Raw genomic sequence first — 26,976 nt, 5'->3', positions numbered from 1 at the left:
TAAAGTTGCATGGAATTTTGATCCATAAAAAATTGCAAAATGTGTTGTGTGATTTTATTAAAAAAATTTTAGAGCATTTTTACGAAGACATCTTTTTTTTGAAGGCGTCCCGCAAAGAGCATAAGCTATCTGAAACTTGATAAGTTGCTCTATGAAATACCATAACGGTTGCTTTTGATTAGCTTCATTGTTATTAAAACTTGTTCACATTGTTGTTTTGAGGCTTTGATTGCGCTTTACTATCATGAAGCTTTTTCAACATTTTGAGTGAGTATGATTTAAATTGGTGTTGGTTTTACTCTAAATGTGTTTGTTAAAAATGCTTTCCCTTATACTTAAATGTTCTCATTAATAGACTTTTCCCCACAAGTAGTTTTTTCAAGATCGCTATGAGCATCTATTAGCGAAGATGAAATAGATATTTAAAAAAAACTTGAAAGCTTTCCGTATTAAAAAGACTTTGTGTGGCATTTGACATAAAGCTAATTGTTAAAAAATTTTTGTGTAGAAAATGCTGTTAATATTGAACTATAAGCGAAAATGAAGCAGATAATAAGAAAAAACTTGAAAGCTTTCTCTGTGATAAGGTCATTGTTTGTTATTTAAGTTTAGCAACAGCAACATCATTTGAAAATGTTATGCAGGTTAAATCCCTTACATCCTTGACTCCGTCAAAATTCTCTAATTCTACAATAATGGTCATGCTTGAAGGAGATTGCAATTAACTTTTTTTAATACGATAGATATCCTTGACTTTGGGGCTAAAAAGTGAATCAAATGCTCTCGAAAACTTCAAGTTTAGATCCTAAACCACGCAAAACGTAAGAACGGCGAATAGAAAGCGAACGAGAGTGACGCCTTTATTGGTGCTTTAAGCTTCTTCCAATACTGCACAATATTTTAAACTTTCTTTTCTTTAAGCGGGTGCAATCAGTAAAACATGTGTTTCCTATTTCAATGTCAGGATACATTTTCAAAACATAATTCTTTAACCTTCATTTTATGAAGACAAATTGTAAGATTTGGGGGTAATCGGGGGAATTTTTAGCCAATTCCCCCTCAAAATTCTTACATCAAATGGGGGGGGGGGTAATGGGGGGTAACTCAATGCAAGAGTTGGGGTATTGGGGGTCATTTTGGGGGGTAAAATGGTCCAAGAGTATGAAGGTAATTATCCCGCTTGGAGGCCCTAATCTCACATTGTTTTAGCCCCCATAATTTTGACACGGGTTATTGATTATTAGCTTCAGCAGAAACATGGAGGTGGTGCCTAAAGTTTTGTGGGGGGATTAAAACTGGGAAATATGGAGGCCTGACTAATATCGCTTGAACATGCCGCCCGGACCCTAGTCTCATTGTCTCATCGGTACTGCAGCATTGTCTTCAGTTCTTGAATGGTCGGCGCAGTGCTCTATGTTTTCGTTGAGCTATAACTGGTAGATATTCAAATAAAATTCCATTACAATGTGAAAGAAAAACATTAAAAAGTTAAAAATTGGGCACAAAAATTAAAAATTTTGCAGGTTCCAGGCACTTGGCTTGTATTTACTGGTTTTGGCGGGTATTTTTTCTAATGTAAATACGTTACTTGCATGGTTTTAAGATTGTAAGTCATCGTCATGCTCAAAAAGTGCATCGTCCAAAATTTCAAACTTTTCTTTCGAACTTTTCATATTTTTTTAATGATTTTCCTATGAACATTATGCTAAACAAAACCAAGGATGCTTAGTCTATTTTCTGAAAAAAGTTTACCACGCGAATAAACCGCACAAAATGTGGTAGCTGTACTCTCTTAGGATATACTGATACAGTAAACTGGCAAAAAGTATAGAGACAACGATATACAATTGGATTACAATGTTCAAGTACTGATAATTCATGTTAATTGGGTCCGGGTATTTTGTTTCAGTTTTAAGCAGTGTCGGAAAACTGTAACATCTCAATATGAATAATAGTTCCCATTTTTTCGTATAAAAATTTCAATTCTAACAAAATTTATAAACTAAAGCTGAGTTACCGTTCATTTATGTCAACAGAATAACTCTTATCCCTGCGAGTTCGGTAGGTGATGTCGAAAAAATTTTGAAAAAAATCATTGCAGATGGCAATTTTTCCAGTTTTGCTAAAGCTTTTTAAGGTTTTTTGAGAGTTCTTGAGATGAGAAAACCAGAAGGCGGTGCCTAAGGTATTGTGGGGAGATTAAAACTGGGAAATAAGGAGGCCTGACTAATATCTCTTGAACATGCCGCCCCGGACCGTAGTCTCATAGTCTCAAGGATTTTGCACACAAGAGATCATACATAAATCTTTTTAACGCTGGCCATTATACTTTCAACATACCAATGGGCATGGGAACTTGCAAAGAAATTGGGCTTACAAGAACAGAAAAATTAAAATTGTTAAATTTTCTAATAAAAATTTTCTTTTGCTGGGCTTAAAAAGATTGTTCAATTTATTCTACGGTGAAAATGAAAAAAAAATAACGTAACAGACCCACTTATTTCACTAACTTTTGTAATATCTTTATTGGTAGTGCAGTTAGTTACTTGGTTCTGTCAAAATACTCAAGAGCCGCGATTCCTCTATTTAGTTGTTTTCCAAGATTTGAAACCTCACTAACGCAGTAAAATTATGCTGTTGAGAAAAATTATTTAAATTGGAAATTTTTTTGTTAAAGCAGCGCGGAGCTAAGATAAAAAAGTTGAGAACGCTTTGGTAAGGGCAAAATTTATTATCATGATCATCTTACACCAAATAAATTACCAAAATATGTATATCTTGCAACAAGGTTGTTTGTCAAAGACTGTGCAAAACTGAATTTGAATCAAATTTTTAATATCACAATGAATTCATTTTTTTTCTAAAATTAAATTTTAAAAGGGCTCTACCATAAATACAACTTTAACATATCAACAAGCAGAAGAAATGTCATACATTTTGCAGTATAAAACAACTTTTCAGAAAGTTTAAGTTCTACAAGAGCAATCATTTTTAAGGTAAAATCAAAGAATACAAACAGACAGTAATTTGCAGAAAAAAACAAATTGATGTAATTTTCAGTTTTGACGCTAGAATTAGCAAAAACACGTGGTTCTTCTTTCTCTTCTATTCCTTTAAAAATAAAAACAATTGTTTGACTCATTAAATCTGTTCCACTCAATGTGACTCAAGATCCAATTAGAAAAATTTTCGAAAAATTGGCTTTGAATAACAATAAGTCATCAAAAACTAGAGCTGTCAAAATTTGGTTTATTTCGTTAGAAGTTTTTATATAGGTACAAAACTGCAAGTTGAGTGCAGCATTATTGCGAAGCACTTGTTTTTTGCATCATTGTCTGACAGTCAATTATCGTTTTTACAATTGTTCCATAACTTTTTTTCAGCATGACCTTCCCCTTTTTTTCACGCATGGTTTAATGTTTTTTGGTTGTTCCAAATTAGAGCGTTCAAAGGCGGTATTGCGTGTGGTCGAGCCAACTAACTGTTTTGCAAAGGAGCCGGGGTTCGATCTCCTCCCTTATCGAAAATTTTGCACCTGAATTTCTCTAAGATACGCCTACTTTGAATAAAATTGCCTCATCTGTCCTGATTAGATTTGTGTGGCAAACAATTCTTCTATATAGACTCAAGCATATAATTTTCTAGAAGGCGCCAGAAATCCATTTATGCACATGTTTCCATCTCTTATACAACACTGAAGTCTACTCCGCAGCTATTCCAGCATTGTGCCGGCCACAGCTCAATTCAAAGAGTAAATAGAAGATGAGGTGAAGTTATTTGTTTTTGTTTATTTCTAGCTGGCCTGCTAATTGTTCTTGTGTTTAACAATTAATTCACGCTTTGGATTCTGTTTGCCTGTATTTCAATGAACTTTTATTCGATAAGGGAATTATAAGTTTGAAGTTAACCAAAAATAGGTTGAGAAGTGTGTTGCTGTGCCGAAGAATTTTTTTGTTTGATTTTTTCTCACAGGACTTTTATTCTTTTCTTCGCGTTTTAAATTCCACATAAATACCCATTGTTTTTTGCAAATAGTCATAAATGATTGCCAGAAAACATAAAGACTTGTTTTTGGTCTCTATCGTGCATCAATTGAAAAAATTGTTTCCACTGAAAACTGTAGGTGTTTTTGAATTGAAAAACATAAAAAGGGCCATATAGAAATATTATTTAAACAATTTTTATTAAACAACAGACCAATTTGAACTATACAGGCACCAAACTTAAATAAAACCTGGAGTGATTGAGGTTTTGAAAAAGAAAAACAATTGTTTTTGGTTCTTTCGTTGTCATAGTTGTTGTCACACATAAGTTGTTGTCATATGTGTTGTTAGGTTTTTAAGAGCCCCTAAAATACCCAAAACTGTTGGCAATTGTCCGTCATAACAAAGATAGTGGCGACAAAAAACAACGTCTAAATTGAATTTCCGTAAAAACTTGAAAACACGTGATGTTCTACATTTCCAAAGAAAAATAATAATTGAGATTTCTTTGCAAGCAAATATTTCCTTGTTACTTTTTTTACCTTTTTGTGTGAAATTGAGTATCATCTGTAAAACAAACTATGGAATTTTAATAAATTGACATCTCTTTTTTCTTTTGCGATATTGTGTTTCCAGTTGATTGCGCTTCAATTAACCCACATTCAATTACTCCTGAAAAAATTTTATCAAAAAATTTTGAATTGAAAATAAGGTTTCCGAATATAGAGTTTCATTCAAATAATGCCCACAATTTTTTCTCGATTCAGAAAAAATTTTCTCCTTCTTATATTAAATCATGTTATAATAAAAAACTATGCTTGCTTCGTTGAATCAAATAGTTTATCATATGCAGTTCAAAACTGGTAGGCATAATAGTTGGTTCAGGAGGCTAGAAAAGCAACCAAAACTTAATCACAATTTATCAAATTTGTCTGATCAATTCTTTTTTCTCTCGAACAATTGTTTTCGATAGATTTCTTGTACATCTGGATTCTCAACGTTTTTCATTCTGACAAAAATCAGATAAATTAAAACAGAAAAACAGAAAAATCAGAAAATTAAAAAACTTATAAAAAGTTCTATGCTTTTTCAGACTGATAATTTTAAAGAAAAAAGAATAACAAATTCTCGGTTTTTTCTTGTAGTATTAAATATATTTTTGTATGTGCTTTTGTTGGCGTTTTTACCAGGAAACAGATTAAAAGTCAACCTGATAAAACTTGCCAACACCGTGCGTTCTATGGTTCTTCGTCTGGCTCTTTTCTCTGAGCGTTCTCTTTGTCTGACTCGTTTATCGTAGTCGGTTGAAATTCAACGTAATAGGATTTTGGTATTTATGTAAGTAAAATTTAAGAGTGATGTCTCTCGTACCTTCATTCCTTAAACATAATTGAAATGTGTTAGAAAACACATGAAGCTCAATCTAAGACATAAGGCTATTAAAGTCGGATCTCACCCCTATTTCACTCCGTGCTCGTTTTCTCACGCTTTTTTGGTGATTATTTATCCTATTTTTTGTTTTTTTTTTTCATTTTTTCTCTCTGTGTTGGCTGGATTCTATGTTCACTTCTTCAGGCTAAATGCTCTTCATTTGGAGATATTGATACACCGCCTCTATCCGTAATAAAACTGATAAAGCTCTTGTTGAAACTGACATGTAGATGAAGGTACTGGTGCTCACCTCCCTAGTTTTAACTTAATGTTAAATTTGCAATTATTTAAAAAGAAATTTGCCGATTTTGTAAAATGATGCATTAATTTCACAAATATTTGCAAACAGGTCTGGATATTTGTGTCTCTTATAGTTTGCAGTTGGCTTTGTAGGATGACTTTACCGCAAAAATCGTGTACAAGGCGTACCTTCAACATTTTTCAAAAAAATTAAGCAATCTCTGAGAAATGGCTAGGAAATTTACCCACATTGATAATTTATGCTGAGCTCGACCGGAACGAACTCGGCCAATCGTTTGCAAACTTTTGCAAACTTAACATTAATTTGCAAAAATTTGCAAATTTGACCTTGCGAAGAGATTATTTGCAAATTTTTACAAGTTTGGCATTATTGAGCAAAAATTTGCAAATGTTTGCAAATTTGGCATTAGTTTTGAACAAGGCGGCTCGTTAATGTGCGTTCGCACATGATGTTCTGACCCGAGCTCTTCTATATTTTTGACTAAATTGTCAACCAAATGAAGAGATAAAAAAAATAGATGGTTGAGTTTCAAACAATCATTACACAACCTATCTACAAATTGAATTACATAATGCCATGACTCACTACAGCGCCAACGTGATCTGACATCAAAGAGACTAAGAGACAAAAAAACAAACAACAAAATTAGCACCAACAAAAATTTCACGGCAAAAACTCAATATCTAAATTTAAAAGCACCTAGTAACAACGTCAAAAAGCAGTCAGATAAAACCTTAACTACACAAGTTTACTTTTTCCTAAATTTACAGCAGATGGAGAGTTTTCTTAATCAGACTAGGTAACAAGCCGACAAAAAGTACGAACAGTGAGGCGAAACTTAGAAATTAATCAACATTTTTTACACCATGAAATGAGAGAAACTTAACTAAATATTCCTTGATCAATTAATAAAAAATTTTTACAAAACCAAAAAGACCTGTCTTTGGTTAGAATAGGCCATAGAAACTAACACAATAGAAACTCAAAAAAATACAAACGATTTGCCATTAAAATTATTAGCTATCATCTGAATATTATGTATTTTTGATTTCAGTTGTTATTTCTACTAATTCAGCTGAAGTATTTACACTGAGAGATTAAATAGGTTTACTTGGTCCACATTTGAAAACTCTTGGCATCTGTTATTACGCGATTGTTCTGAAAGACGAGAAAAAGAAACACAAAAATTGGCTGCTCAATAAACTTTCAGTGAAACGCATATTGCCTAACAAACAAAATATTAGTGGAAAATAAAATCAACAGATATATTATTTCTTGAAATACAAGAAATAGGATTGGACCTCTCATTGATGAAAATAACTTACAATTTGACGAAAAGAACAACAAGAACTGAAAAGTTGGAGAACTATTTCAAAATGTTTTTCAAAACTTTAAGATTATTCGCTATAAACTGACTGCTTCGGGTAACATCAATCTCTCAATCCTCTATTACAAGCCTATGAGACCTGTCATTAATTTACGGCTACCTAAAGAACAAAAACAACAAAAGGCGTTAAAAAATGAACTTTTCACTAAAATCTCTTCCATTTTCTATCATTTTTTAAGGGCAATGGCATTCTCATTTGTTGTCAATATAATTTCAAAAAATCAACAATTATCAAAAAATACATTAGAACCTCGAAATTTTCGAGGAAACACTTATTATCAACGCCATTAAATTCATTAGCTTTGAACGGAAGCCAGTAACTACGCTAAATTATGCCTCGATGGGACAACAAGTTTGTTTGCCAATCATATTTCAGCAATAAAACCTTAAAACAAGTTATTGACTATGAAAACAACAACAGAGAAAGGCAAAAATCAAAAATTCGTTAGAAAAAGGCCAGAAGAAAATGTCGAAGCAATTGAAATAGTAAACTCTTATATGAAAACTTTATCTATGATCCGTTGAACTTCTTCTCTGAACCAACGGGGACTATCAGCAAAAAGATGATGGGATAAGGTTTCAAAAGGATCCAAAAATAAAATAAAGTACCCGAAATATTAAAAAAAAAATTAAGAAATCTCGTGGCATTAAATTTTTAAAACTAATAGGTAGAAGATAAAGCCGCTAACCAGATTAATTTTGGCTGCAGTAGAACGAAAATGGATTCTGTTAGTACTGACTTTGACCAGGACTTCGAGGAAAAAAAGTTTAAGGTTGGTTAATGTTCAAAAAAATTTTCGAAAAATTATTTTTAAACTCTTAACAGTCATTAAATTCAAAATCTTTCAAAGGAGCTTAATAACTACGCTCAGATATAACCCGATGGTAGACGAAGATTGTTTGTCATGCATAGATAATTATTAGGACATCACAATAGGTCTTATGACTGTGAAAACAATAACAAAAACAGGCGAAAACAAAAATTCAGTAGAAAAGCGCGAGAAGAAAGTGTCGAAACCAAATAAACAATTAGCTTTTCCCTGAAACAATTAGCTTTTTCCTGAAAGTTTTCCCCTCGCTAAGCCATTGGGGCTAGAGTTGTTTTTGATAATGTGTAAAATGTTTGGATAATGTGATAAGAGTTCAAAAGTAACCAATAATATTAAAATGTCCAAAAAAAAATTTAAAAAAAAAAACTGAAATCTTGTGTCATTGAAGTCATATAACCAATAGTTAAGAGATAAAACCGCTAACCAGATTCATTTTAGTGGCAAGAGAAAGCAAGTGGGTCCTGTCAGTACTGACACTGACTAACAGTTCACAAAAAAGTTTAAGATTTGTTAGTGTTCGAAAAAATTTTCGAAAAATCGTTTTATATTCTTAACAGCCATAAATTTCAATAGCTTTCAACGGAAGTCAATAAATACTCTCAAATGTGCCCCAATGGGAGTACATTTATGTTGGTCATGCATAGGTAATCAATAAGATATCACAATAAGTCTTATGACTATTAAAACAACAACAAAAACCGGCAAAAACCAAAAATTCAAAAAAAAGTGCGAGAAGAACGTGTCGAAGCCATTTGAACCATAATTTTTTAACAGAAATTTTTTTTCTGTGATCCACTGAACATCTTCTTTAAGCCAATGGGAGATATCAATATTTGGATAATGTGATCAGATTTCAAAAGTAACCAACAATACGAAAATATCAAAAAAAATTTTAAAATTTTTATGAAATCTTGTGTCATTGAAGTCATATAACCAATAGTTAGAAGATAAAAGCGCTAATCAGATTAAAGTTGGCTGCAGTAGGAAGGAGGAGGGTGCTGTCACTCCTGTACTGAAATAATGTTCACGATAATAATTTTATTATTCTTTAAAGTTCAAAAAAAATTCGAAAAATTATTTTTTAAGTCTTAACAGCAATTAGCTGTCCCCTCAAGGCACTAGATGTGTTCACTTAATGCTCATTATGGATCAAATTGCACTGTTAGTCAATGAATTCATGCCACAGGACTAAAAAAATAGTAAAACCTCAAAAAACGATTAAAATTTTCATTTAAAAATTTGAAAACTCAGAATCGAAGCCAAAAAAAAAACATGCGCCATTCCTTGAAAACGATGTTTTTTTTCATTGGGCTTCATTTGAATGTAAAGAAGGTTTGTCATTAAAAGAACCTCGATATAAAAAGTGACTTGTCTCTATGTGACTTAAAAAAAAGCAAAAAAAAGCGAAAATTTTTTTAAAAAAAAGCTCTCAAAAAGAATTCGAATTTTTTTTGATAGTGAACTTCCCTATGAGACCGGAACTTGTATTTTTTATGGCCTTTAGTCTATTAGGAACACAAAATGGGTCCTTTTTTCGGCCTGAAATTTAATTTTGAATTACTATTTTTATAAAAAAAATTTTAATTTTGAGAAAAATTACACTAAAAGTGAACAAAACATCTCGTGTTCACACAAAACTTCAATCCTCGATAACTCCTCGAAAAAAAACGAAAATCAAAAAAATCTTTTTAATTTTGAATTCTACGATGGACCAGTTTTTTAATGATACCACTCACATTTCTCTACGACAAATATATCGATCGGCCAAAATTGACTGAACAAAAAAAAACCCGTTTGAGTATATAGTTCCTCCCCACCCACGAGTGGGGTCGGAACAACTAGGGCTTGCAGGAATTTTTCAAAAACTAAGTTGGTTTTTTTCAAAACCTTTTGAATAATAAAAAATTGTATCCTGCGGCATGTCTTTAATATTATGACTGTTATCTTATTTGAAAAAACATTAAACTTAATTTAATATTAATTAATATTAATATACTTTAATATTACGACGGTTATCTTACAGTGTCTTACAGAAAAACTGTTGTCTCATAAAGGTCGTGCAAAAAGAATTACGATTTACATTGCAAGATGTTGCAGGAATCTGATATGATTATATATGATCTTTGCAAATTTTTGTCGGATGATAACCGTAAGATTTGAATTATAGTGACGTCGAAAGAAAAGCGACCAATGCTGAAAATAACATTCATAAGTAATGACGGTAGTGAGGTTCAAGTTTGACAGTTTTTTCCCTGTCTCCAAGAGACCAATCATATAAGCAAATGGTTCTTTTCATAGGTGGTATATCTTCAATTCTATAACACTCATGAGAATGACATTTTATTTACGACTCAGATCCGAATATGCCTATTGTTGAAAACGTTTAAAACCTAAGAAACCACCCTTTCCTTTCCATTAAAATTTCTTCCTTGTCCGCTCTGTCATGTTGGGCAAATTTTATCATCTCATTTTGAGTTGATTTCGAACTCATGGCTAAGTAAACGCTCAATCTAAGACATAAGGCTATTAATTTTTCTTAAGTTGGATCTCGCCCTATTTCACTTCGTGCTTGTTTTCTGCTGATTATTTTTCCTATTTTTTGTTTTTTTTTTCGATTTTTCTCTATCTGTGTTGGCTGGAGTCTGTGTTCACTTCTTCAGGCTAAATGCTCTTCATTTGGACATATTGATACGCCGCCTCTATCCGTAATAAAACTGATAAGGCTCTTGTTGAAACTGACATGTAGATGAAGGTACTGGTGCTCACCTCCCTAGTTTTAACTTAATGTTAAATTTGCAATTATTTAAAAAGAAATTTGCCGATTTTGTAAAATGATGCATTAATTTCACAAATATTTGCAAACAGGTCTGGATATTTGTGTCTCTTATAGTTTGCAGTTGGCTTTGTAGGATGACTTTACCGCAAAAATCGTGTACAAGGCGTACCTTCAACATTTTTCAAAAAAATTAAGCAATCTCTGAGAAATGGCTAGGAAATTTACCCACATTGATAATTTATGCTGAGCTCGACCGGAACGAACTCGGCCAATCGTTTGCAAACTTTTGCAACTTTAACATTAATTTGCAAAATTTTGCAAATTTGACCTTGCGAAGAGATTATTTGCAAATTTTTACAAGTTTGGCATTATTGAGCAAAAATTTGCAAATTTTTGCAAATTTGGCATTAGTTTTGAACTAGGGCTTGCAAGACTTTTTCAAAAATTAAGTTGGTTTTCTTCAACACCCTTTGAATAATAAAAAAAATTATCCTGCGGCATGTCTTTATTATTACGACAGTTATCTCATGAAAAAAACACTAATATTACTTTAGTGTTAATTAATATTAATATACTTTATATTACGACTTTAATCTTACATTGTCTTACAAAAAAACAATGGTCTCGTAAAAGTCTTGCAAAAAGAGTTACGAGTTACATTGCAAGATGTTGCAGGAATCTAAAATGATTATATATGATCTTTGCAAATTTTTGTCGGATGATAACTGTCAGATTTGAACTATAGTGATGTCGAAAGAAAAGCGACCAATGCTGAAAATAACATTATTAAGTAAAGACGGTAGTGAGGTTCAAGTTTGATAGTTTTTTCCCTGTTTCCAAGAGACCAATGATATAAGCAAATGCTTCTTTTCATAGGTGGTATATCTTCAATTCTATAACACTCATGAGAATGCCATTTTCTGATAACTCAGATCCAAACATGCCTATTGTTCAGTATGATTTAAAAAATTTAATTGTAAGGAAAGGGTGGTATCGCAGATTTTAAATTTAAAATCTACGATACCACCCTTTTCTTACAATTAAATTTTTTCCTTGTTTGCTCTATCATGTTGGGCAAATTTTTATCTTCTCATTTTGGGTTGATTTCGAACTCATGGCCAACCCAGGTTGAGGTGCCAGACTGAAAGTCGATATGTCCAGACCGTCCCAGACGGAAAGTGTCTATGTCCAGACCCTCCCAGACGGAAAGTGCCTATGTCCAGACTTTCGTGCGTTCAAAATTTTTCGTGCGTTCATCGTGCGTTCAAAACTCCCTATGTCCAGACTTTCGTGCGTTCAAAATCTTATATGACCAGACAATAGCGCGTTCCAAATTGAAATTCGTGCGCTCATTTGTGCGTTCAAAAACACCTATGTCCAGACTTTCGTGCGTTCAAACGTGCTTATGTCCAGACTATCGCGCGTTCAATATCTTATATGACCAGACTTTAGTGCGTTCTAAAAGAAAAATCGTGCGCTCATTTTTGCGTTCATGTCCAGACTATCGTGCGTTCAAAAACACCTATGTCCAGACTTTCGTGCGTTCAAAAATGCGTATGTCCAGACTTTCGTGCGTTCATGTTAAGATAACGTTTTTATAATGTATTCGTTTCAAATATAGATACGTTAGGGTGATGGTTGTGATGAAGTGCCCAAGCAGTTCCTACATTCTGTTTAATAAAAGATGTTCGATGAAAGTATTGGCTGAAGGGGCTGCCAGCGACCTAGTTATTAAAGGATGATTTGCTTTGCAACTTCAGCAAGGGTTTATAATTCTAGTTGTGAAATTGTTTTAAACAAAGCAAAATGTTGGATGCGAATTTTCCTGCGTTCGATGTTGTGTAACTTTTGAACTCAAGTGAGTTGAGGTTTTCTTGGTAGAAAGCTTTCACTTGAGTGAGCACTCTATTAAGAGTGTTTAGTCAAACATGGACTCATTAGTTTTTGGCATTCTTGTTTCCATTCAAAAAATTTTCGTGCGCTCCGAGTCACAATGTCCAGACTTTCGTGCGTTCAAAATTGCTTATGTCCAGACTATCGTGCGTTCAAAATTGCATATGTCCAGACTATCGTGCGTTCAAAATTGCATATGTCCAGACTATCGTGCGTTCAAAATTGCATATGTCCAGAATATCGTGCGTTCATTTTCTTTTCCAGACCGTGTAATTTTGAACGCACGACGCCACCTTGTGCGTTCATTTCGGTCTGGACATATCGACTTTTGGTCTGGGACCTCAACCTGGGAAGTGAACGCTGAAATACCAGCTTTCTTCAACATATCTTTCCGAAACATATATTTGTTAACCTCAACGCGTTCATAACTCTCATTAAAAGTTTTGACCTGACAATGTTTGTTGTCAGCAAGCGCATGCTAAAACTCTCTGCAAATATGTGTTATTAATTAAAATCAAATATTCACTTTGGCAATCTTTTTACTCAGCTATTTTATCTGCTTGTCATCCTCCAGTGCACAAACACACCGCCAATATGGTAATGTACGGCTGTAATGAAAGTTACTGATTGATAGATTGTGACTGCTGCATGAACACATATTTTATTCAATCTTCTCAGCTTTTAAACATGGTAAGTTATTAGTAGTTTTCTTCTGTAATCTTTGCTATTTAAGTTCAAAAACTCAAAAAATTTGAGATGATTGAGATTCCAGTTTTGGCTGAGCTGTTATAGTACCGGACACAAAGTGAGAAGAACTATGTGTTAACATTTTCACAAGAGACTTTTACCTAATCTATCATCTAGCATACTCTAATCTAGACCGGAGTTTATGAAAAGACCTAATAATTCCAACTGTGGGGGTAAATATCGAATTAAATAATACGAACGAGGACCCTAGTTAAAGTCGAGGCTAATTATTTTCATAAGTATAGCCAGTTCCTTTTCATGGGTTTATCTTTTTTTTAGCAAATTTGGATTTTTACAATTTTCTTGCTGTTTCTGTACATGCAGAAGCAGCACCGGTGCAAGATGAAACAGAATTGTACCAAAGCAGTTCAATTTTAAAAAAAATTGGCAAATTGCCAAAAAACAAAAGAAAATTGCTCGACTCTTATGATGAAGCAGTTGTCTCCTTCCCATTAGCCAAAATAAAATTGTGGCGCTATTCATATTTTCCCAGATTTATATCGTCAAGAAAGTGTCAAAATATTGTGGTATTGGCTACGAGACACAAGGCTTTTAAGGGTTGGGCGGAATTCAACTATACAATTTACTGTCAGAAGGAGTTGAATTGTTATCATGTAACTAGAAGCTTTTCGGTGGTTAGTTTAGATCACATAACACTTTAGGAGAGCAAACTAAGTCTTTTTGCCTATGGCGAAATCTGGATTTGAACGTGGCTATGACAGAGTATCTGCCTATTTTGCGATAAAAATGTTACGGAGTTTCAATGGAGTTTTCTGACAACCGCGCTCTTGGTTGGGGCAGAGGAAGTGATTGCAAACCTGTTTTTTCATGCTGAGATTTTGAGCTTCTTTATAATGAAGCTAACCCTAATTGGAGATATGTTTTTCATTTTCTGTTGAGTCAACGGCAAAAAAGTTTTGTATTACTCAGATTTTGAACTTTTTCGTTATCTCAGTTTCCTCTGATAGTCGCTTCCATTAGCTTTGACCACCAAGAGAAGACCTGAATTTTTCTTAATTTCGTATGGCCCAACCAGAAATCTTGTGACTTTGAGTTTCATAATCAGATTTAAGAACAATTTTTGATTTACCAATACTCATACTTTCATTCCGCATTATCTGATCACTATTGTTCTTTCGCCGATCAACTTCTATATCCTGGACAATATTGAAAAATATGTGAAACTCCGTAATTTGTAGGAAATCGAAGCTAAGAATTTTGATTAGCAATGATTTAAAGTTACCAAGGCAAATTTTCCTTTCAATGAGATTGCGTAGGAATTGCAATTATTAGCGGTAGAATGTTTTCTTCGCGTTTACTGCATATCATAGAAATAAAAGTGACCGCATTCAAGGCTAATAAAGTTTTTCGATGAAAATTTCCTTCGATAATTCAATGCGATTCTGACAGATTTTAGACTAAAAGTTTTGTTTGTTTCATTTCAAATTGAGCCAAAATGAGACTATAGCTGTGAAATTGAACAAACGTAGCTAATAAATGGCAAAAAGCCGTAATTTTAACGTTTTGCGAACACCTTCACAACAATTAACGATATTTTTAATGTTCGTTTAACTTCTGACAAGACGGATAGCATCTGCTACCTGATTCGCTCCCCAAAGAATCAAAAAATGATACACATTATTTAGACGTGCATGATCGTGATATATCTTGCAGGACTTGAAACATCTTGCCAAGAATATGAAATGCCAACATTTCATCGTAAGTTTCTTCAAGATCTCCGTAAGATATTATCAAGATGGAACAGGAAAAAATTCTTAAAAGCTCTTGACAAAACGATGACAGACCTCAGTTTTCAGTCACAAAATCCAATCTCTTTAGATAATGCGTCATTTCCTCGCCTGTTTTCATTATTTCTGATCACACTTTGATCTAGCATCTTGAAAATTTCTAAACCTTATTTCCAGCTCCAATCAAATTATTCGGTGGCTCATCTCTTAATCCTCATTTTTAGTGTTTTTGCCGTTTTCCCACTAGACTCTTTTATGGTCGCGTTTGTATTCCAAATTCTCAATGTATTCCACACTTATTTGTTAGATAATGAACATAAATTTCTCATTCGTGAGGCCAACAATCTTAGCTTTATCAAATTAAAAATTGCTGCAAAGCCTCTCTTTTCTGTGAACAAGACCTACTGTGTCAGCAGACCGATAGCTAGTGAAAGAATTTTTGTTGAGACTAATTTAGACACCTAATCTATAATCTAGCATACCCTAATCTAGACCGGAGTTAACGAAGAGACCTAATAATTCCAACTGCGGGGGTAAATATCGAATTAAATAACACTACCGAGGACCCTAGTTAAAGTCGAGGCTAATTATTTTCATAAGTATACCCAGTGTTTTTCATGGGTCGAGCCAAATTCTTTTCATAGATCTAATTTTTTAGCAAAATTGGTTTTTTAAAACTTTTTTGCTGTTTCTGTACATGCAGAAGCAGCACAGGTGCAAGATGCAACAGAATTGTACCAAAGCAGTCCAGTTTAAAAAAAGAATTGGCAAATTGCCAAAAAACGGAAAAAAATTGCTCGACTCTTATGATGAAGCAGTTGTTTTCTTCCCATTAGCCACAATGAAACTGTGGCGCTATTCATTATTTTTTCCCACTTATATCGTCAAGGAAGTGTCAAAATATTGTGACAGTGGCTACGAGATGCAAAACTGTTGAGGGTTGGGCGGAATTCAGCTGAAGTTGAAATGTTATCATGTAACTAGAAGCTTTTCTGTGGTTAGTTTAGATGACATGACACTTTAGGAGAGCAAGTTAAGTCTTTTTGTCTATGGCAAAATGCGGATTTGAACGTAGCTATGACAGAGTATCTGCCTATTTTGCGAAAAAAAATGTTACAGATTTTTAGTTTAATTTTCTGGCAACCGCGCTCTTGATTGGGACAGAGAAAGTATTATCAAACATGTTTTTTCATGCTGAGCTTTTGAGCTTTTATATAATGAAGCTAACCCTAATTGGAGAGATCTTTTTCATTTTCTGTTGAGTCAATGGCAAAAAAAGTTTGGTAATCCTTTTGAACTTTTTCGTGACCTCAGTTTCCTCTGATAGTCGCTTCCATTAGTTTTGATCACCAAGAGAAGACCTGAATTTTTCCTAATTTCGTATGGCCCAACCAGAGATCTTGTGACTTTGAGTTTCATATTCAGATTTAAGAACAATTTTTGATTTACCAATACTCATATTTTCATTCCGCATTATCTGATCACTATTGTTCTTTCGCCGATCAACTTCTATATCCTGGACAATATTGAAAAATATGTGAAACTCCGTAATTTGTAGGAAATTGAAGCTAAGAATTTTGATTAGCAATGATATAAAATTTACCAAGGCAAATTTTCCTTTCAATGAGATTGCATAGGAATTTCAATTATTAGCGGTAGAATGTTTTCTTCGCGTTTACTGCATATCATAGAAAAAAAGTGACCGCATTCAAGGCTAATAAAGTTTTCCGATGAAAATTTCTTCCAATAATTCAATGCGATTCTGACAGATTTTAGACTAAAAGTTCTGTCTGTTTCATTTCAAATTGAGCCAAAATGAGACTATAGCTGTGAAATTGAACAAACGTAGCTAATAAACGGCAAAAAGCCGTAATTTTAACGATTTGCGAACATCTTCACAACGTTGAACGATATTTTTAATGTTCGTTTAACTTATGACAAGACGGATAGCATCTGCTACTTGATTCGCTCCCGAAAGAATCAAAAAATGATACAAATTATTTGGACGTGCTTGATCGTGACATATCTTGCACGACTTGAAACATCTTGCCAAGAATATGAAATGCCAACATTTCATCGTAAGTTTTTACAAGATCTCCGTAAGATATTATCATGATAAAACAGGAAAAATTCTTGAAAGCTCTTGACAAAACGATGACAGACCTTGACAAAAGTTTTCATCATTTCTGCTTACTGCTCGATATATCTCGTCCTCAGAAAAGAAAACAAAAAGCTCCTGGAATCACAAAAACAAATGCAAACTTTAAATTTATAACGAGTCTTCTGATGCTGATTAATTTTTTTAGTTTTTTAAAAGTTTTTTTAATGGTAACTTAGAGGCAGCCTTCCCGGTGGCCGTCCTATATAAGATGTGTACTATAATTTTATCGAGCTTGAATTGACTTTAAAATGTCATTATAAAGGAAAAAATGGGGCTCAATTGTTGGTTAATAAACTAACGGGAGCTAAATTTTCCAACAATTGTTGATTATTCTTGATAATTCTCGATATTCCTTAATAAAATCTTGATAAATCGTGCTTAATCATGTGAATTGCTTGTAGTCATATTTGTGCTAATTTTTGATGAAGGAGTTTTTCTTAATGTTTACATTCAATCTTATTTTGCCACGCCATGGTTAAATTTTCTTGGTTATCTTGCCAAGGTTTGTATCTTGATACCCAAGCAAAATTCCTTACAAATCTTGATATTTTCAAGGACGATATTAGCCAGGTTTTAGTATGTTTCTTATCCAGGTGCAACAAGCTTCGGTTTACTGGGTCAGTTATGGGTGCTAATTTTAACTCCCATTCAATCTTCTAATTGTAGCCATTTTTAAGAGTCGACAGGCGGTAGTGCATAAAACAGTAGTGGAGGAGGAAGAGGATAGCTCAGAAGAAGACCCTCCTCAGGATCACAAAGGACAGACAACCAAAAAACCCAATGTCACCTCTACAGCCAATGTAATTTTTTCTAAACGTAATAGACTAATAGCATCAACCAAATTTCGAAATGTTCATGTTAAGGTTTATTTTATCAGCTGCTCAATTTTTACAGTTAATCCTCAATTAGATGCAAAAAGTTTTAAAAATGCCTTCAATCACCCGATTTAATCCACCTTTTGAGCCGTATGTATTTCAGCTCAACTTAAAATAACTTCGTTAGGCCGAGGGATCACGGGGAAATAATATATAGCAATAAATGGTTTTTATCATGGCTCAGTTTTTGAGATTTACATATTGAGAATTGAGGATTGGAAACATTTTTTTCAACGCATTTCATACAAGACAGATAGGTCATTTCCAGCTTCAAACTGTTGCATACAGTTAAACAGCATCCTCTTTTTCTTTTGAATTAAATCTTGTCATTACAACATTTTTCTCGAAATGGGGTTATATTTGTAAGAGACTCGCTTTTTTCATAAGCAAAAGTTTCAATTTTTGTTTAGGCATAGTACAGAAAATAGAAAAACATCGATAAAAAACTCGAAATAAAACAGATAAACGAAAAAGGTATGGGGAGCCGAGGGATTTTTTAAAAGAAAGGAGTTTTGTTTTACTTGCTATAAAATGGCTGTTAACATTTGCTTTCAAAAATTTCAAAATATTCTTACAGTTTTTTAACGGGTTTCAGTACCTTGTAGTTCATTTTTAGTTTTCTTTAGTGAGAAGCCGCATTCATTTGAGAACCTGTGGTAATCCAGAAACTTTAGAAACAGTTTTACTAAAGAACAAGGAACAGAGACACAACTTTGAAAAAATCTTTAATTTTTAAAAGTTTTTTCCGGGTTAAACCTTCTCAAACAACCTATTTTGTGCAAATTATGGCCTTTAATGATTTTTTGTGCAATTAGTTTGATCAAACGTAGCAGTTTAGGGTCGCTACACAACGTGAGATGAAAGAAAAATATCTGAAATTTTAATTAAAAAATATATTATCAAAAAAGTTTTGAGTGCCTACGCTAAGACTGAATCCCAATTTCAATTGAGCCTTGAGTCTAACTGATTGTCTAAGAATCCATCATTCAAGTATATTTCAAGGGAGATGGAAATGAAAATCAGGAAAAGTTTTTCTATAAAAAAATTTCATTGATTTAGCTTTTCGCGTTTCTTTGCTCATCGTTAAAATTATGTCGGGTCAAGTTTTAAGTGCTATTTGTGGCGTTTAAATTTGTTGAAGCAATTTGTTGAGCAAACTGCTGTGTTTGTTTGTTTGAGTTAAAATTTTTTTGCAACTGGTTGTTATTGTTGAACTTTAAGTTTCTTTGAATAGCAGTTGTTTTATTTGGTAAATTGTTCTACACATTTTAAATTACTACCACTTAAAAAGTAAAGAATTGTTGTGAATCAGAGGAATACTTTTTACAATTTTAATCAATTAACAATATAGCAGCCAAATTTTTGCCATTTTTACAAAAAATAAAGGAGACTAGTTTTGTCATAACAGCGTCATTTCTACCAGTGTTTATTTCGATTAGTTGACAAATATGAGTAATTTCTGTGATTTAATTTTTTTCGCATTCACTCTATAACAGAAAATCATATATAATTTCAAAAGAGAGTATGGAGGCTGTCAATTTTTGTAAGAAGTGCAGCAAATGTTCTCGAAATTTTTTGTACTGTATCTAGCGCATTCTGCCGTTTTCTTCTACGTATCAGAAATCACCGATTTTACCATAATCGTTCCATTTTAGCGTTTATTTCAACAACTGAAATCTTCAGCCCTGGTTCCATTAGATGTAAAAGTTTAAGGTTGAACAACCTTTTGAGAAGATTAGCATGGGACATTGTAAATCTTCATACTGAAATACTAGGATCTATTTGTTCAGTCGCAGATGATGGTGCCAAAAAGTGGTAAACTCATAGTCAAATTGGAAACAATAAAGTTGTATATACTTAGTACTTATGTCATTAGAAAAGCAAGCAATTCAAAATTGTCTGGAACCAAATGTACTGACGTTGAAGACCAGTGGCAATATATTCAACTCCAGTGTTGTTCGAAATAATGGCAGCATCTTTATAAGAAAAGAAACCCATGAAATTGTTTGAAGATCCTGATAGTTTTTTTTGTTTATTTGTCGGAGAACTGGATTACTGTAGGCTTAACCAATTTGCGACCTACACAATACTGAATTATCATTGAGCCATGTTTAATCATTTTTTTTATTGTTTACATGCATAACTATTCACGCTTCTTTAACCTCTTTCTATTTTCTTACATCGATTCATAACAATATGAAACATAAATGTTGCTCTAAGGAATGCAAAATTGCAGATTTAAAAAACGGTTAAAATTCGCCATAAGCGTGTTAGTCTGTGCATTAAATAACATAAAATTTTTCATTTCTTCAAACGATGCTTTTTGTAAAACTTAGTTATTCGTCGATAATTAGAGAAACGCATCTAAAACTTAAAACGCGCAGGATCAATTCAAAAACAACAATATTGAATCGAAGATCCGTGAAAATTTTGAAAGTATCTAACATATGAAGAAAAAACAGTTATCTTGCAAGTCTCGTAGGAATCTTGTAACAGAGCGCGTAACCAGATGAAAATTTAAATATCTAAAACAAAAATTATAAACTTAAAAATTAAAATTTAAAAAGACAAATTTCGGGCCATAACGAGAAAGACATCACAAGACGCCCATCGACTCCATAATTGCATTCGGTCTTGTAGGATATTTTGTATTCAGAAATGCAAGTTTTTTGGCCATGATTTGGGTTAGCACAATGATTTATCAAATGTGAGTTATTAAATGATCTCAAACGAAGTCCTACTTGTATTTTAAGGCATTTATCTGCACTGCCGACACTTTTTTTTCAGGTGTTTCATAGAGTTTGACTCTCCTCCCATGTATCCCCTCCCATTTATCCTCTCCCATTTTACCCCCACCCATCCTTCTCATACCTTCTCGCCTGCTCCCCTCCACACTATTTAACCCACTCCCCTGTTACCTAAATTCAACCGTGAGCCAAAATTATCCAAACTAAGAGAGAGTGTAGTATTGCTAATTGGATAATTGCCGCCGCAATTACCGATACTACAGAGAGTATAATTATTTAACCGTCGACTTTGTGAACACTTTAGACTTAGTCTAAACTGACGGAATATTAAGAGAGAGCTATGCTGCGTGAATTTCGTTGAGTGAATGAATACATTATTCATAGCCAAATACTGCTGTGTATTATTTAATACACTATGCAGCGGTCCATACCGGCTGATTCACCACCGCTATTAATACGCGTAATACGTGAAGGATACTGAAGCTATCCAGGCCGCTCTTCAGCACCAATTCTGAAACGAATATATGACTAAAGACGAGTAGTAGTCGGCTCCACGAATGACCTAGGAATTGATTCGGAGCTAGTCATAGGTCTTGTGATTTTTTAGTCGTGTTGACTCAATTATAAACACGCACGAGACTAGATTTTGCTGCTGAAGGAAATCAGACCAAAACTCAACCAGCGCGAAAGTAAGACGCTAAAAATCTAACCAAAAAATTCTCTTCTCTCTCTTCCTCTCTCTGCTCTAAGAGCGAAACCACTATTTTCTCCGCTAAGCGGGACTATCTGCAGCAATTGTAAGTCTGCCAATTTTCTAACAAAAATAGAGTTAAATTATTATTCATATCCAGCAGTAAGATGGATTCAATTTCTTGATTAAGATTAGATACCCCACCATATTTTCAAGTAGGAATTAACCCCCAATTGTGCTCTATCCTTTCTGTCTATTCACTAATTAATCTTTGTATCTAATCAATTTTATTTTCTAGCAAATAACACATAGATTTGGAAATTAGCAAAGAACATTGTGAGCATATACTGAGACTTATTCTAGCACGTAATTAAGGTCGCTACAATAATATAGGTTTAGCTCTAGTGTGGTAATTAAGATCAAGTGAATAAAATACCTACCACATCAGAGTTAAAAACTGGTGCGACGAGGAATAAAGAACGTCGGTTGCTCACACATTTAGAAGCCTGGTGGACTTTTTGTGGCTAGTTTTCCAAACCAAAAACCCAGAGGTCACACAGGTTCTATGGTAGGGCCACGTACCGCGCTATCCCAGTACCTGTGTGAGATGTTCTAAGATTCTGAACGTCTCAATTACGACCGACTAAAAGAGACGGGTTCTCCCCACAAAAGAACAGTCCACTGATTTAATAACTTTGAGCACCGGTTCTTTGCTTCTCAGACCCAAATTTTGACACTGTAGGTTGGTTTTTTAAGCGCACACGTGAGTACATAATTGTGTATCATAAAAAGACGTATTTGTACTCCCCCCCGCACAAAATTCGACAAGACCGGTCACATTAATGTTACTTTTAGACTAAATAATTGTGTTCAACTTAACCAAATCTTTAATACTGTTAGCATAAGGAACTGTACTATCCCCCCTAGTCCTATATACGAAATCATACATCAATATTCATTAATCTAGCTCGCATTTATTGTCCGTAACTTAACCTTAGCGTGTCCTATACATCTTAACTTTTGATTTATCATCTAAATTGTCGAACTTATCATCCTCCAAACCCATAGTATTGCAAAAACAAATTGACCCACATGCAAATAAGCCTAATTTAACGTTGTTTTGCTTCATTATACATGCATAGTGTACCTTTTACTGTATCTAAAAGTTAATAAATCACTCTGATAGCTACAAATAACGTTGTATTGTTAACCAAACACCCCAGCAGTCACTATAACGCCTCGATTTAGCCCCCCAATTTCCAAAAATTTCATAGTTTTGAGTTAAACAAAGTTGGTTCTATGAGATTTTTAGCCCGATTTTGCCTATTTTCTGCCTAATTTAACAGGAATTTATGAGAATTCCTCCTAAAATCAGCCAATTTTACAGAATTTTTCACAAGAATTGTCCGGAATAAAGTGAAAACTTTTAAATTTTATTAGATTTTTGAAGAATTTAGCCCTGTTTGGTGTAGAAATTGTGTGTTTTTTGCCTAAACTCACCTCAGTTTTGACTAAATAATTGAGTATTGGTGCCAAAATCCACTAAATTTCACCAAAATAAGCCCAGATTGTTCTCTAAAATTGCCAAATTAAGCTCATATATTCCTAAAATTCACTTATTTAGACCAAATTTTTTTCAATCTTTACCTAAAAAGTGCCCGATTTTAGAGCCTTTAGTCCTAAATTTGCCCATTTTTGACCAAAATATTTCAGTTTTTATCTAAAATTCATACAAATTAATCGGTTTTAATCCAGAATTTGCCTGAAATTAACCAATAACTAACTATATGTAGTAAATTTTGACCACAATTTTTGCTTTTAGACACAAAATTGAAATAATTTTAACCCGAAACTATTAGATTTGACCCAAATTATTGACATATTAGCCCAAAATTGTCAAAAAATTGTCAAGTTTAGCCAAAATTTTCCCGATTTCACCCTTTTTCATTAAGAAAACACCCGCTTTTGGTAAAGAATTGTCAAAATTTGCCAAGATTTTACAATATTTTGTCTAAATTGATCTGGTAATTGATCAAAATTGACCCAAAATTGTCATTTTTTGCCCAAAATTAACCCAAAATTCACTCAGGTAATCCAAAAATTGCCCAGAACTTGTAAAAAATTACCCAAATTGAACCACAACAAGTGAAAAATATCTCATTTTGGATACAAATTAGCGGTACAAATCTCAAAATTGGCCTCAAAATTCCGAATAATTTCCTGAAATTCGCCAATAATCCTGAAGTATGACTAAATATTTGAACACAGAAACAAGAAAATAGCTATTGAAGACTATTAACGCCTGTTTTAAGTTCATATACTAATAGAAATATAGCGTTTTGTCCAAAACTAACCACCAAAACGGCAAACTTAAAGGAAATAACACGATCTTTTCGTGCAACCTTTTTCAGTAAACGTTCCCTTTACTGGTATTTTGTAATATTTAAGTTTGTCCTTCGTTTTTCTGAGCCATATATTCGATTGCACTTGTTGGGTTACGTATAATTCTGCTACAAATTCACTTCAACAAATTTAAATTTCCAGTTTTTGCAAAAAGTTTATGGAATACCTAATAGGAGACAAACAAATAAGTATTAAGGATAACTCAGCAGACTGTCAAGTGCTCAAATACGTCACTGACGTTGAACAATCATACGTGACAATAGTCTACCGTATCAAAAGAACAAAAACTGTTGGTCAAGTAACCATTTTCAAAGCTGAAAACACCTCTCTAGATTATTTGTTTAATAGACTTAATAAACGTGGCTCAATCATCGATTTACAATGTATGTACACTCTACCACACGCTTCCAATAAATGAGTGAAAGCAGCCAAAATCTGAAATTAGTACCCTTGCCAGATAATAAACTCTATAGGTTTGAAAAAGTTTGCATGTTTTCACCCACACTACCTGACTTTGTTAAAGAAATAATCCAAAAAGAAATAGTTTATTGTGTTCTAATAAGAAAATCTGATAGCGATAATCAAATCATTTCCTATCGAGTCTGAGTATATAGGCCAATACTAACAACCGCCTACTCTGAAAGCAATCAAAAACCAAAATTTTGTCAGTCAGGAAAATTTTTCTGGATAGAATTTCGACTAACCGAAGATGGTTGCTATCAACGAATGAACAAATGCCCATAATTATTTAATCTCAAAAATTTTTGTATAAAACGAAGTGAAAAATAAAACAAAAACTCTTTTTTATTCTTATTGTCTTATATTCAAGTTTATGGATATTAGTACAAAGCACCTAAATGTAACAATTTTGTACGACGATAAAGTTGCAAAAGTTAAAAGGTACACCTTAAATAACGATAAACAATCTCTGGTTATTTATTACAGGTTTGTTAACGATCCGCGCCTACACAGTTTTATAACATATGCAAGTTCTAATCCTGAATTTTACAAAACTTTGAAAGCTTTGCACACGCCCAATAGTTATATTGAACTCTAATTCACTAAACTTAACTTAATTTTGTAACTAATACTGTCTAAAATTACATCTTTTTTCGAGCAAAAGTTGAATTCGATGAATATTGACGCTAACTTCTTGAATATTATAATCAAACTTGGTCATAATACAGGCAAAGTTACTAGTTATAAATTAGATAAGAAAAAGCAATATATGTACATTTTCATTAATTTTTATAGCATTCCAGGACTAGCTTGTTACATAACACATGCGGAAAACAACCCAAAGTTTAACCAAATTTTAGACGCACTTCGTACCCCAAATAGTGTTTTTGAGATAGGACCATTTGTTTAAGCAAATTGTCTGAATATTTTCTAAATTCTATAAAAAAATTGTTTGACCTTTTCATAGCTTCAAATTCTTTTGATTAGACTTTTATAATGCTTCTTTCGTTTATAGTATCTTTTTCATATAAAAACTTAGTAATAATTCAACAAAAACCCTAAAACAAAAATGACTAACATCGTAGCATAGCCAGACATTTCTCTTGAAAAATTTACAGGCTTAGACCCAAGTGAGGACGTAGCAGATTTTCTAAGTCTAATAGAGAGAAAAATAGAGTTTTCATTAGGAGTTAGACCAGGACCAGGAGATGCACAAAATGCATATGACGCACGTAGAAAAGCATTATTTGGCTCAGTCTTAAGAGGACCAGCAGCCCAATGGTTCGATTCTTTGCCCGCAGCGGAACCATGGGATGATGTTAGGACAGGTTTCCTAAATAGATTCACAGACGAGAAAGACAAGTACAGAAAACGAATTGAGGTAGAAAACATTCGTAGACAACCAGATGAATTAATCAAAAGTTACGTACACAGACTAACAAAAGCAGTGGAAAAGGGATGGCCAGACCCATTCACAGATGCTCAAAGGCAAACTAAGTGTATGGAATTTTTTGTAAGAGGACTAACTCCTCCAGCACTTAAACAAAAAGCGCATCAATATTTGATAGAAACACCTAACGCAACATGGGAACAACTTAGAAATCAAGTTAGCACTAAAGACTTAAGTTTTGCAGTAAGTAGTGATTTCACAGGTACAGCATCTAGCAGCATAGACAATAAAATGGAGATAGATGGTATAAAAGACCAGCTCCAAGAATTAGCAAGTTTAATGAAAAACAACAGAATTAGCGCAGCCTACAACCCAAACGAGCCTAGAAATAAACAAAATTACACACGATTTTGTAAATTTTGCTGAAAGTCGGGTCACACAATAGCATATTGCTATGCAAACAGAGACTTTAAAGAACAAAACAGACAGCAACCACAGCAAAGAGATAAGTTTAGAGATAACTATCAAAGCTATAGAGGACGTCGTCAAAGAGAAGATAGTTATGATAGAAATCAGAACCGATACAGACAAGACACTAGACCACATAACAGTTACTACAACCAAGACAACCGCAGACAATACTCTCCTCATCCTAGATCTGAGAACAATAACTTCAGAAGTCGCTCACAAAGCTTTGAGAATCGAGATCGACGCTATAATAGCAGATCCAACGATCGTAGACCCCAGGATAATAGGAACTATTCCAGGGAACGACAATATGATCGAAACGATTCCCGAACAAGGTATCGTGAGTCAAGCAGTCCAAGACAGGACTATAGAAGAAGTAACAGTTCTAATCAGAATTCTAGAGATAACAGTAGAGACCGTAACTCAAACAGAGTTCAATTCAGAGAAAATAAAGTTAATGGATTCTTTGTGGACAATCAACAAGATGAAATTAATTTAAACTAGACGAGTCTCCGTACAAAAATAAAAAAACAAACATTTTTATTAACTTGTACATTCACGCCGTCGGAGACAGTAATAAACATAACGGTTTCGAATCGCAGTTTCTAGTTGACACAGGAGCAACGTGTTCCCTAATAAACTTTGATTTCCTACAAGAATTTAAGTCACTGATTGATGTTAAACTAATTGAGTCAAAACAGAAAACAATTGCAGTCAACGGTGAA

General features: G+C 33.5%; 2 protein-coding genes across 3 annotated transcripts in view; one reads left to right on the top strand and one right to left on the bottom strand.

Moving 5' to 3' along the window:
- Positions 1 to 26,976, bottom strand: part of LOC142339521 (uncharacterized) — a 462,116-nt gene that overhangs the window by 323,058 nt on the left and 112,082 nt on the right. The gene's annotated exons all lie outside the window — the stretch shown is intronic.
- Positions 13,127 to 26,976, top strand: part of LOC142339517 (uncharacterized) — a 55,857-nt gene continuing 42,007 nt past the window's right edge. The window contains exons 1-2 of one of the 2 annotated variants that reach the window (XM_075389609.1): positions 13,127 to 13,252; positions 17,896 to 18,018. In XM_075389609.1, coding sequence (XP_075245724.1) covers positions 13,211 to 13,252; positions 17,896 to 18,018 — 165 coding nt within the window. In that variant the 5' untranslated portion in view covers positions 13,127 to 13,210. The remainder of the gene's footprint in view (positions 13,253 to 17,895; positions 18,019 to 26,976) is intronic. The other variant, XM_075389610.1, reaches the window with a different exon arrangement.

The sequence above is a fragment of the Convolutriloba macropyga genome, chromosome 5 (genome assembly GCF_964194025.1).
Source record: "Convolutriloba macropyga chromosome 5, txConMacr16.3, whole genome shotgun sequence".
NCBI classification, from domain to species: domain Eukaryota; kingdom Metazoa; phylum Xenacoelomorpha; order Acoela; family Convolutidae; genus Convolutriloba; species Convolutriloba macropyga.
Note: the sequence above shows the minus strand (reverse complement) of the source record. Positions and strands in the feature narration are given on the sequence as shown.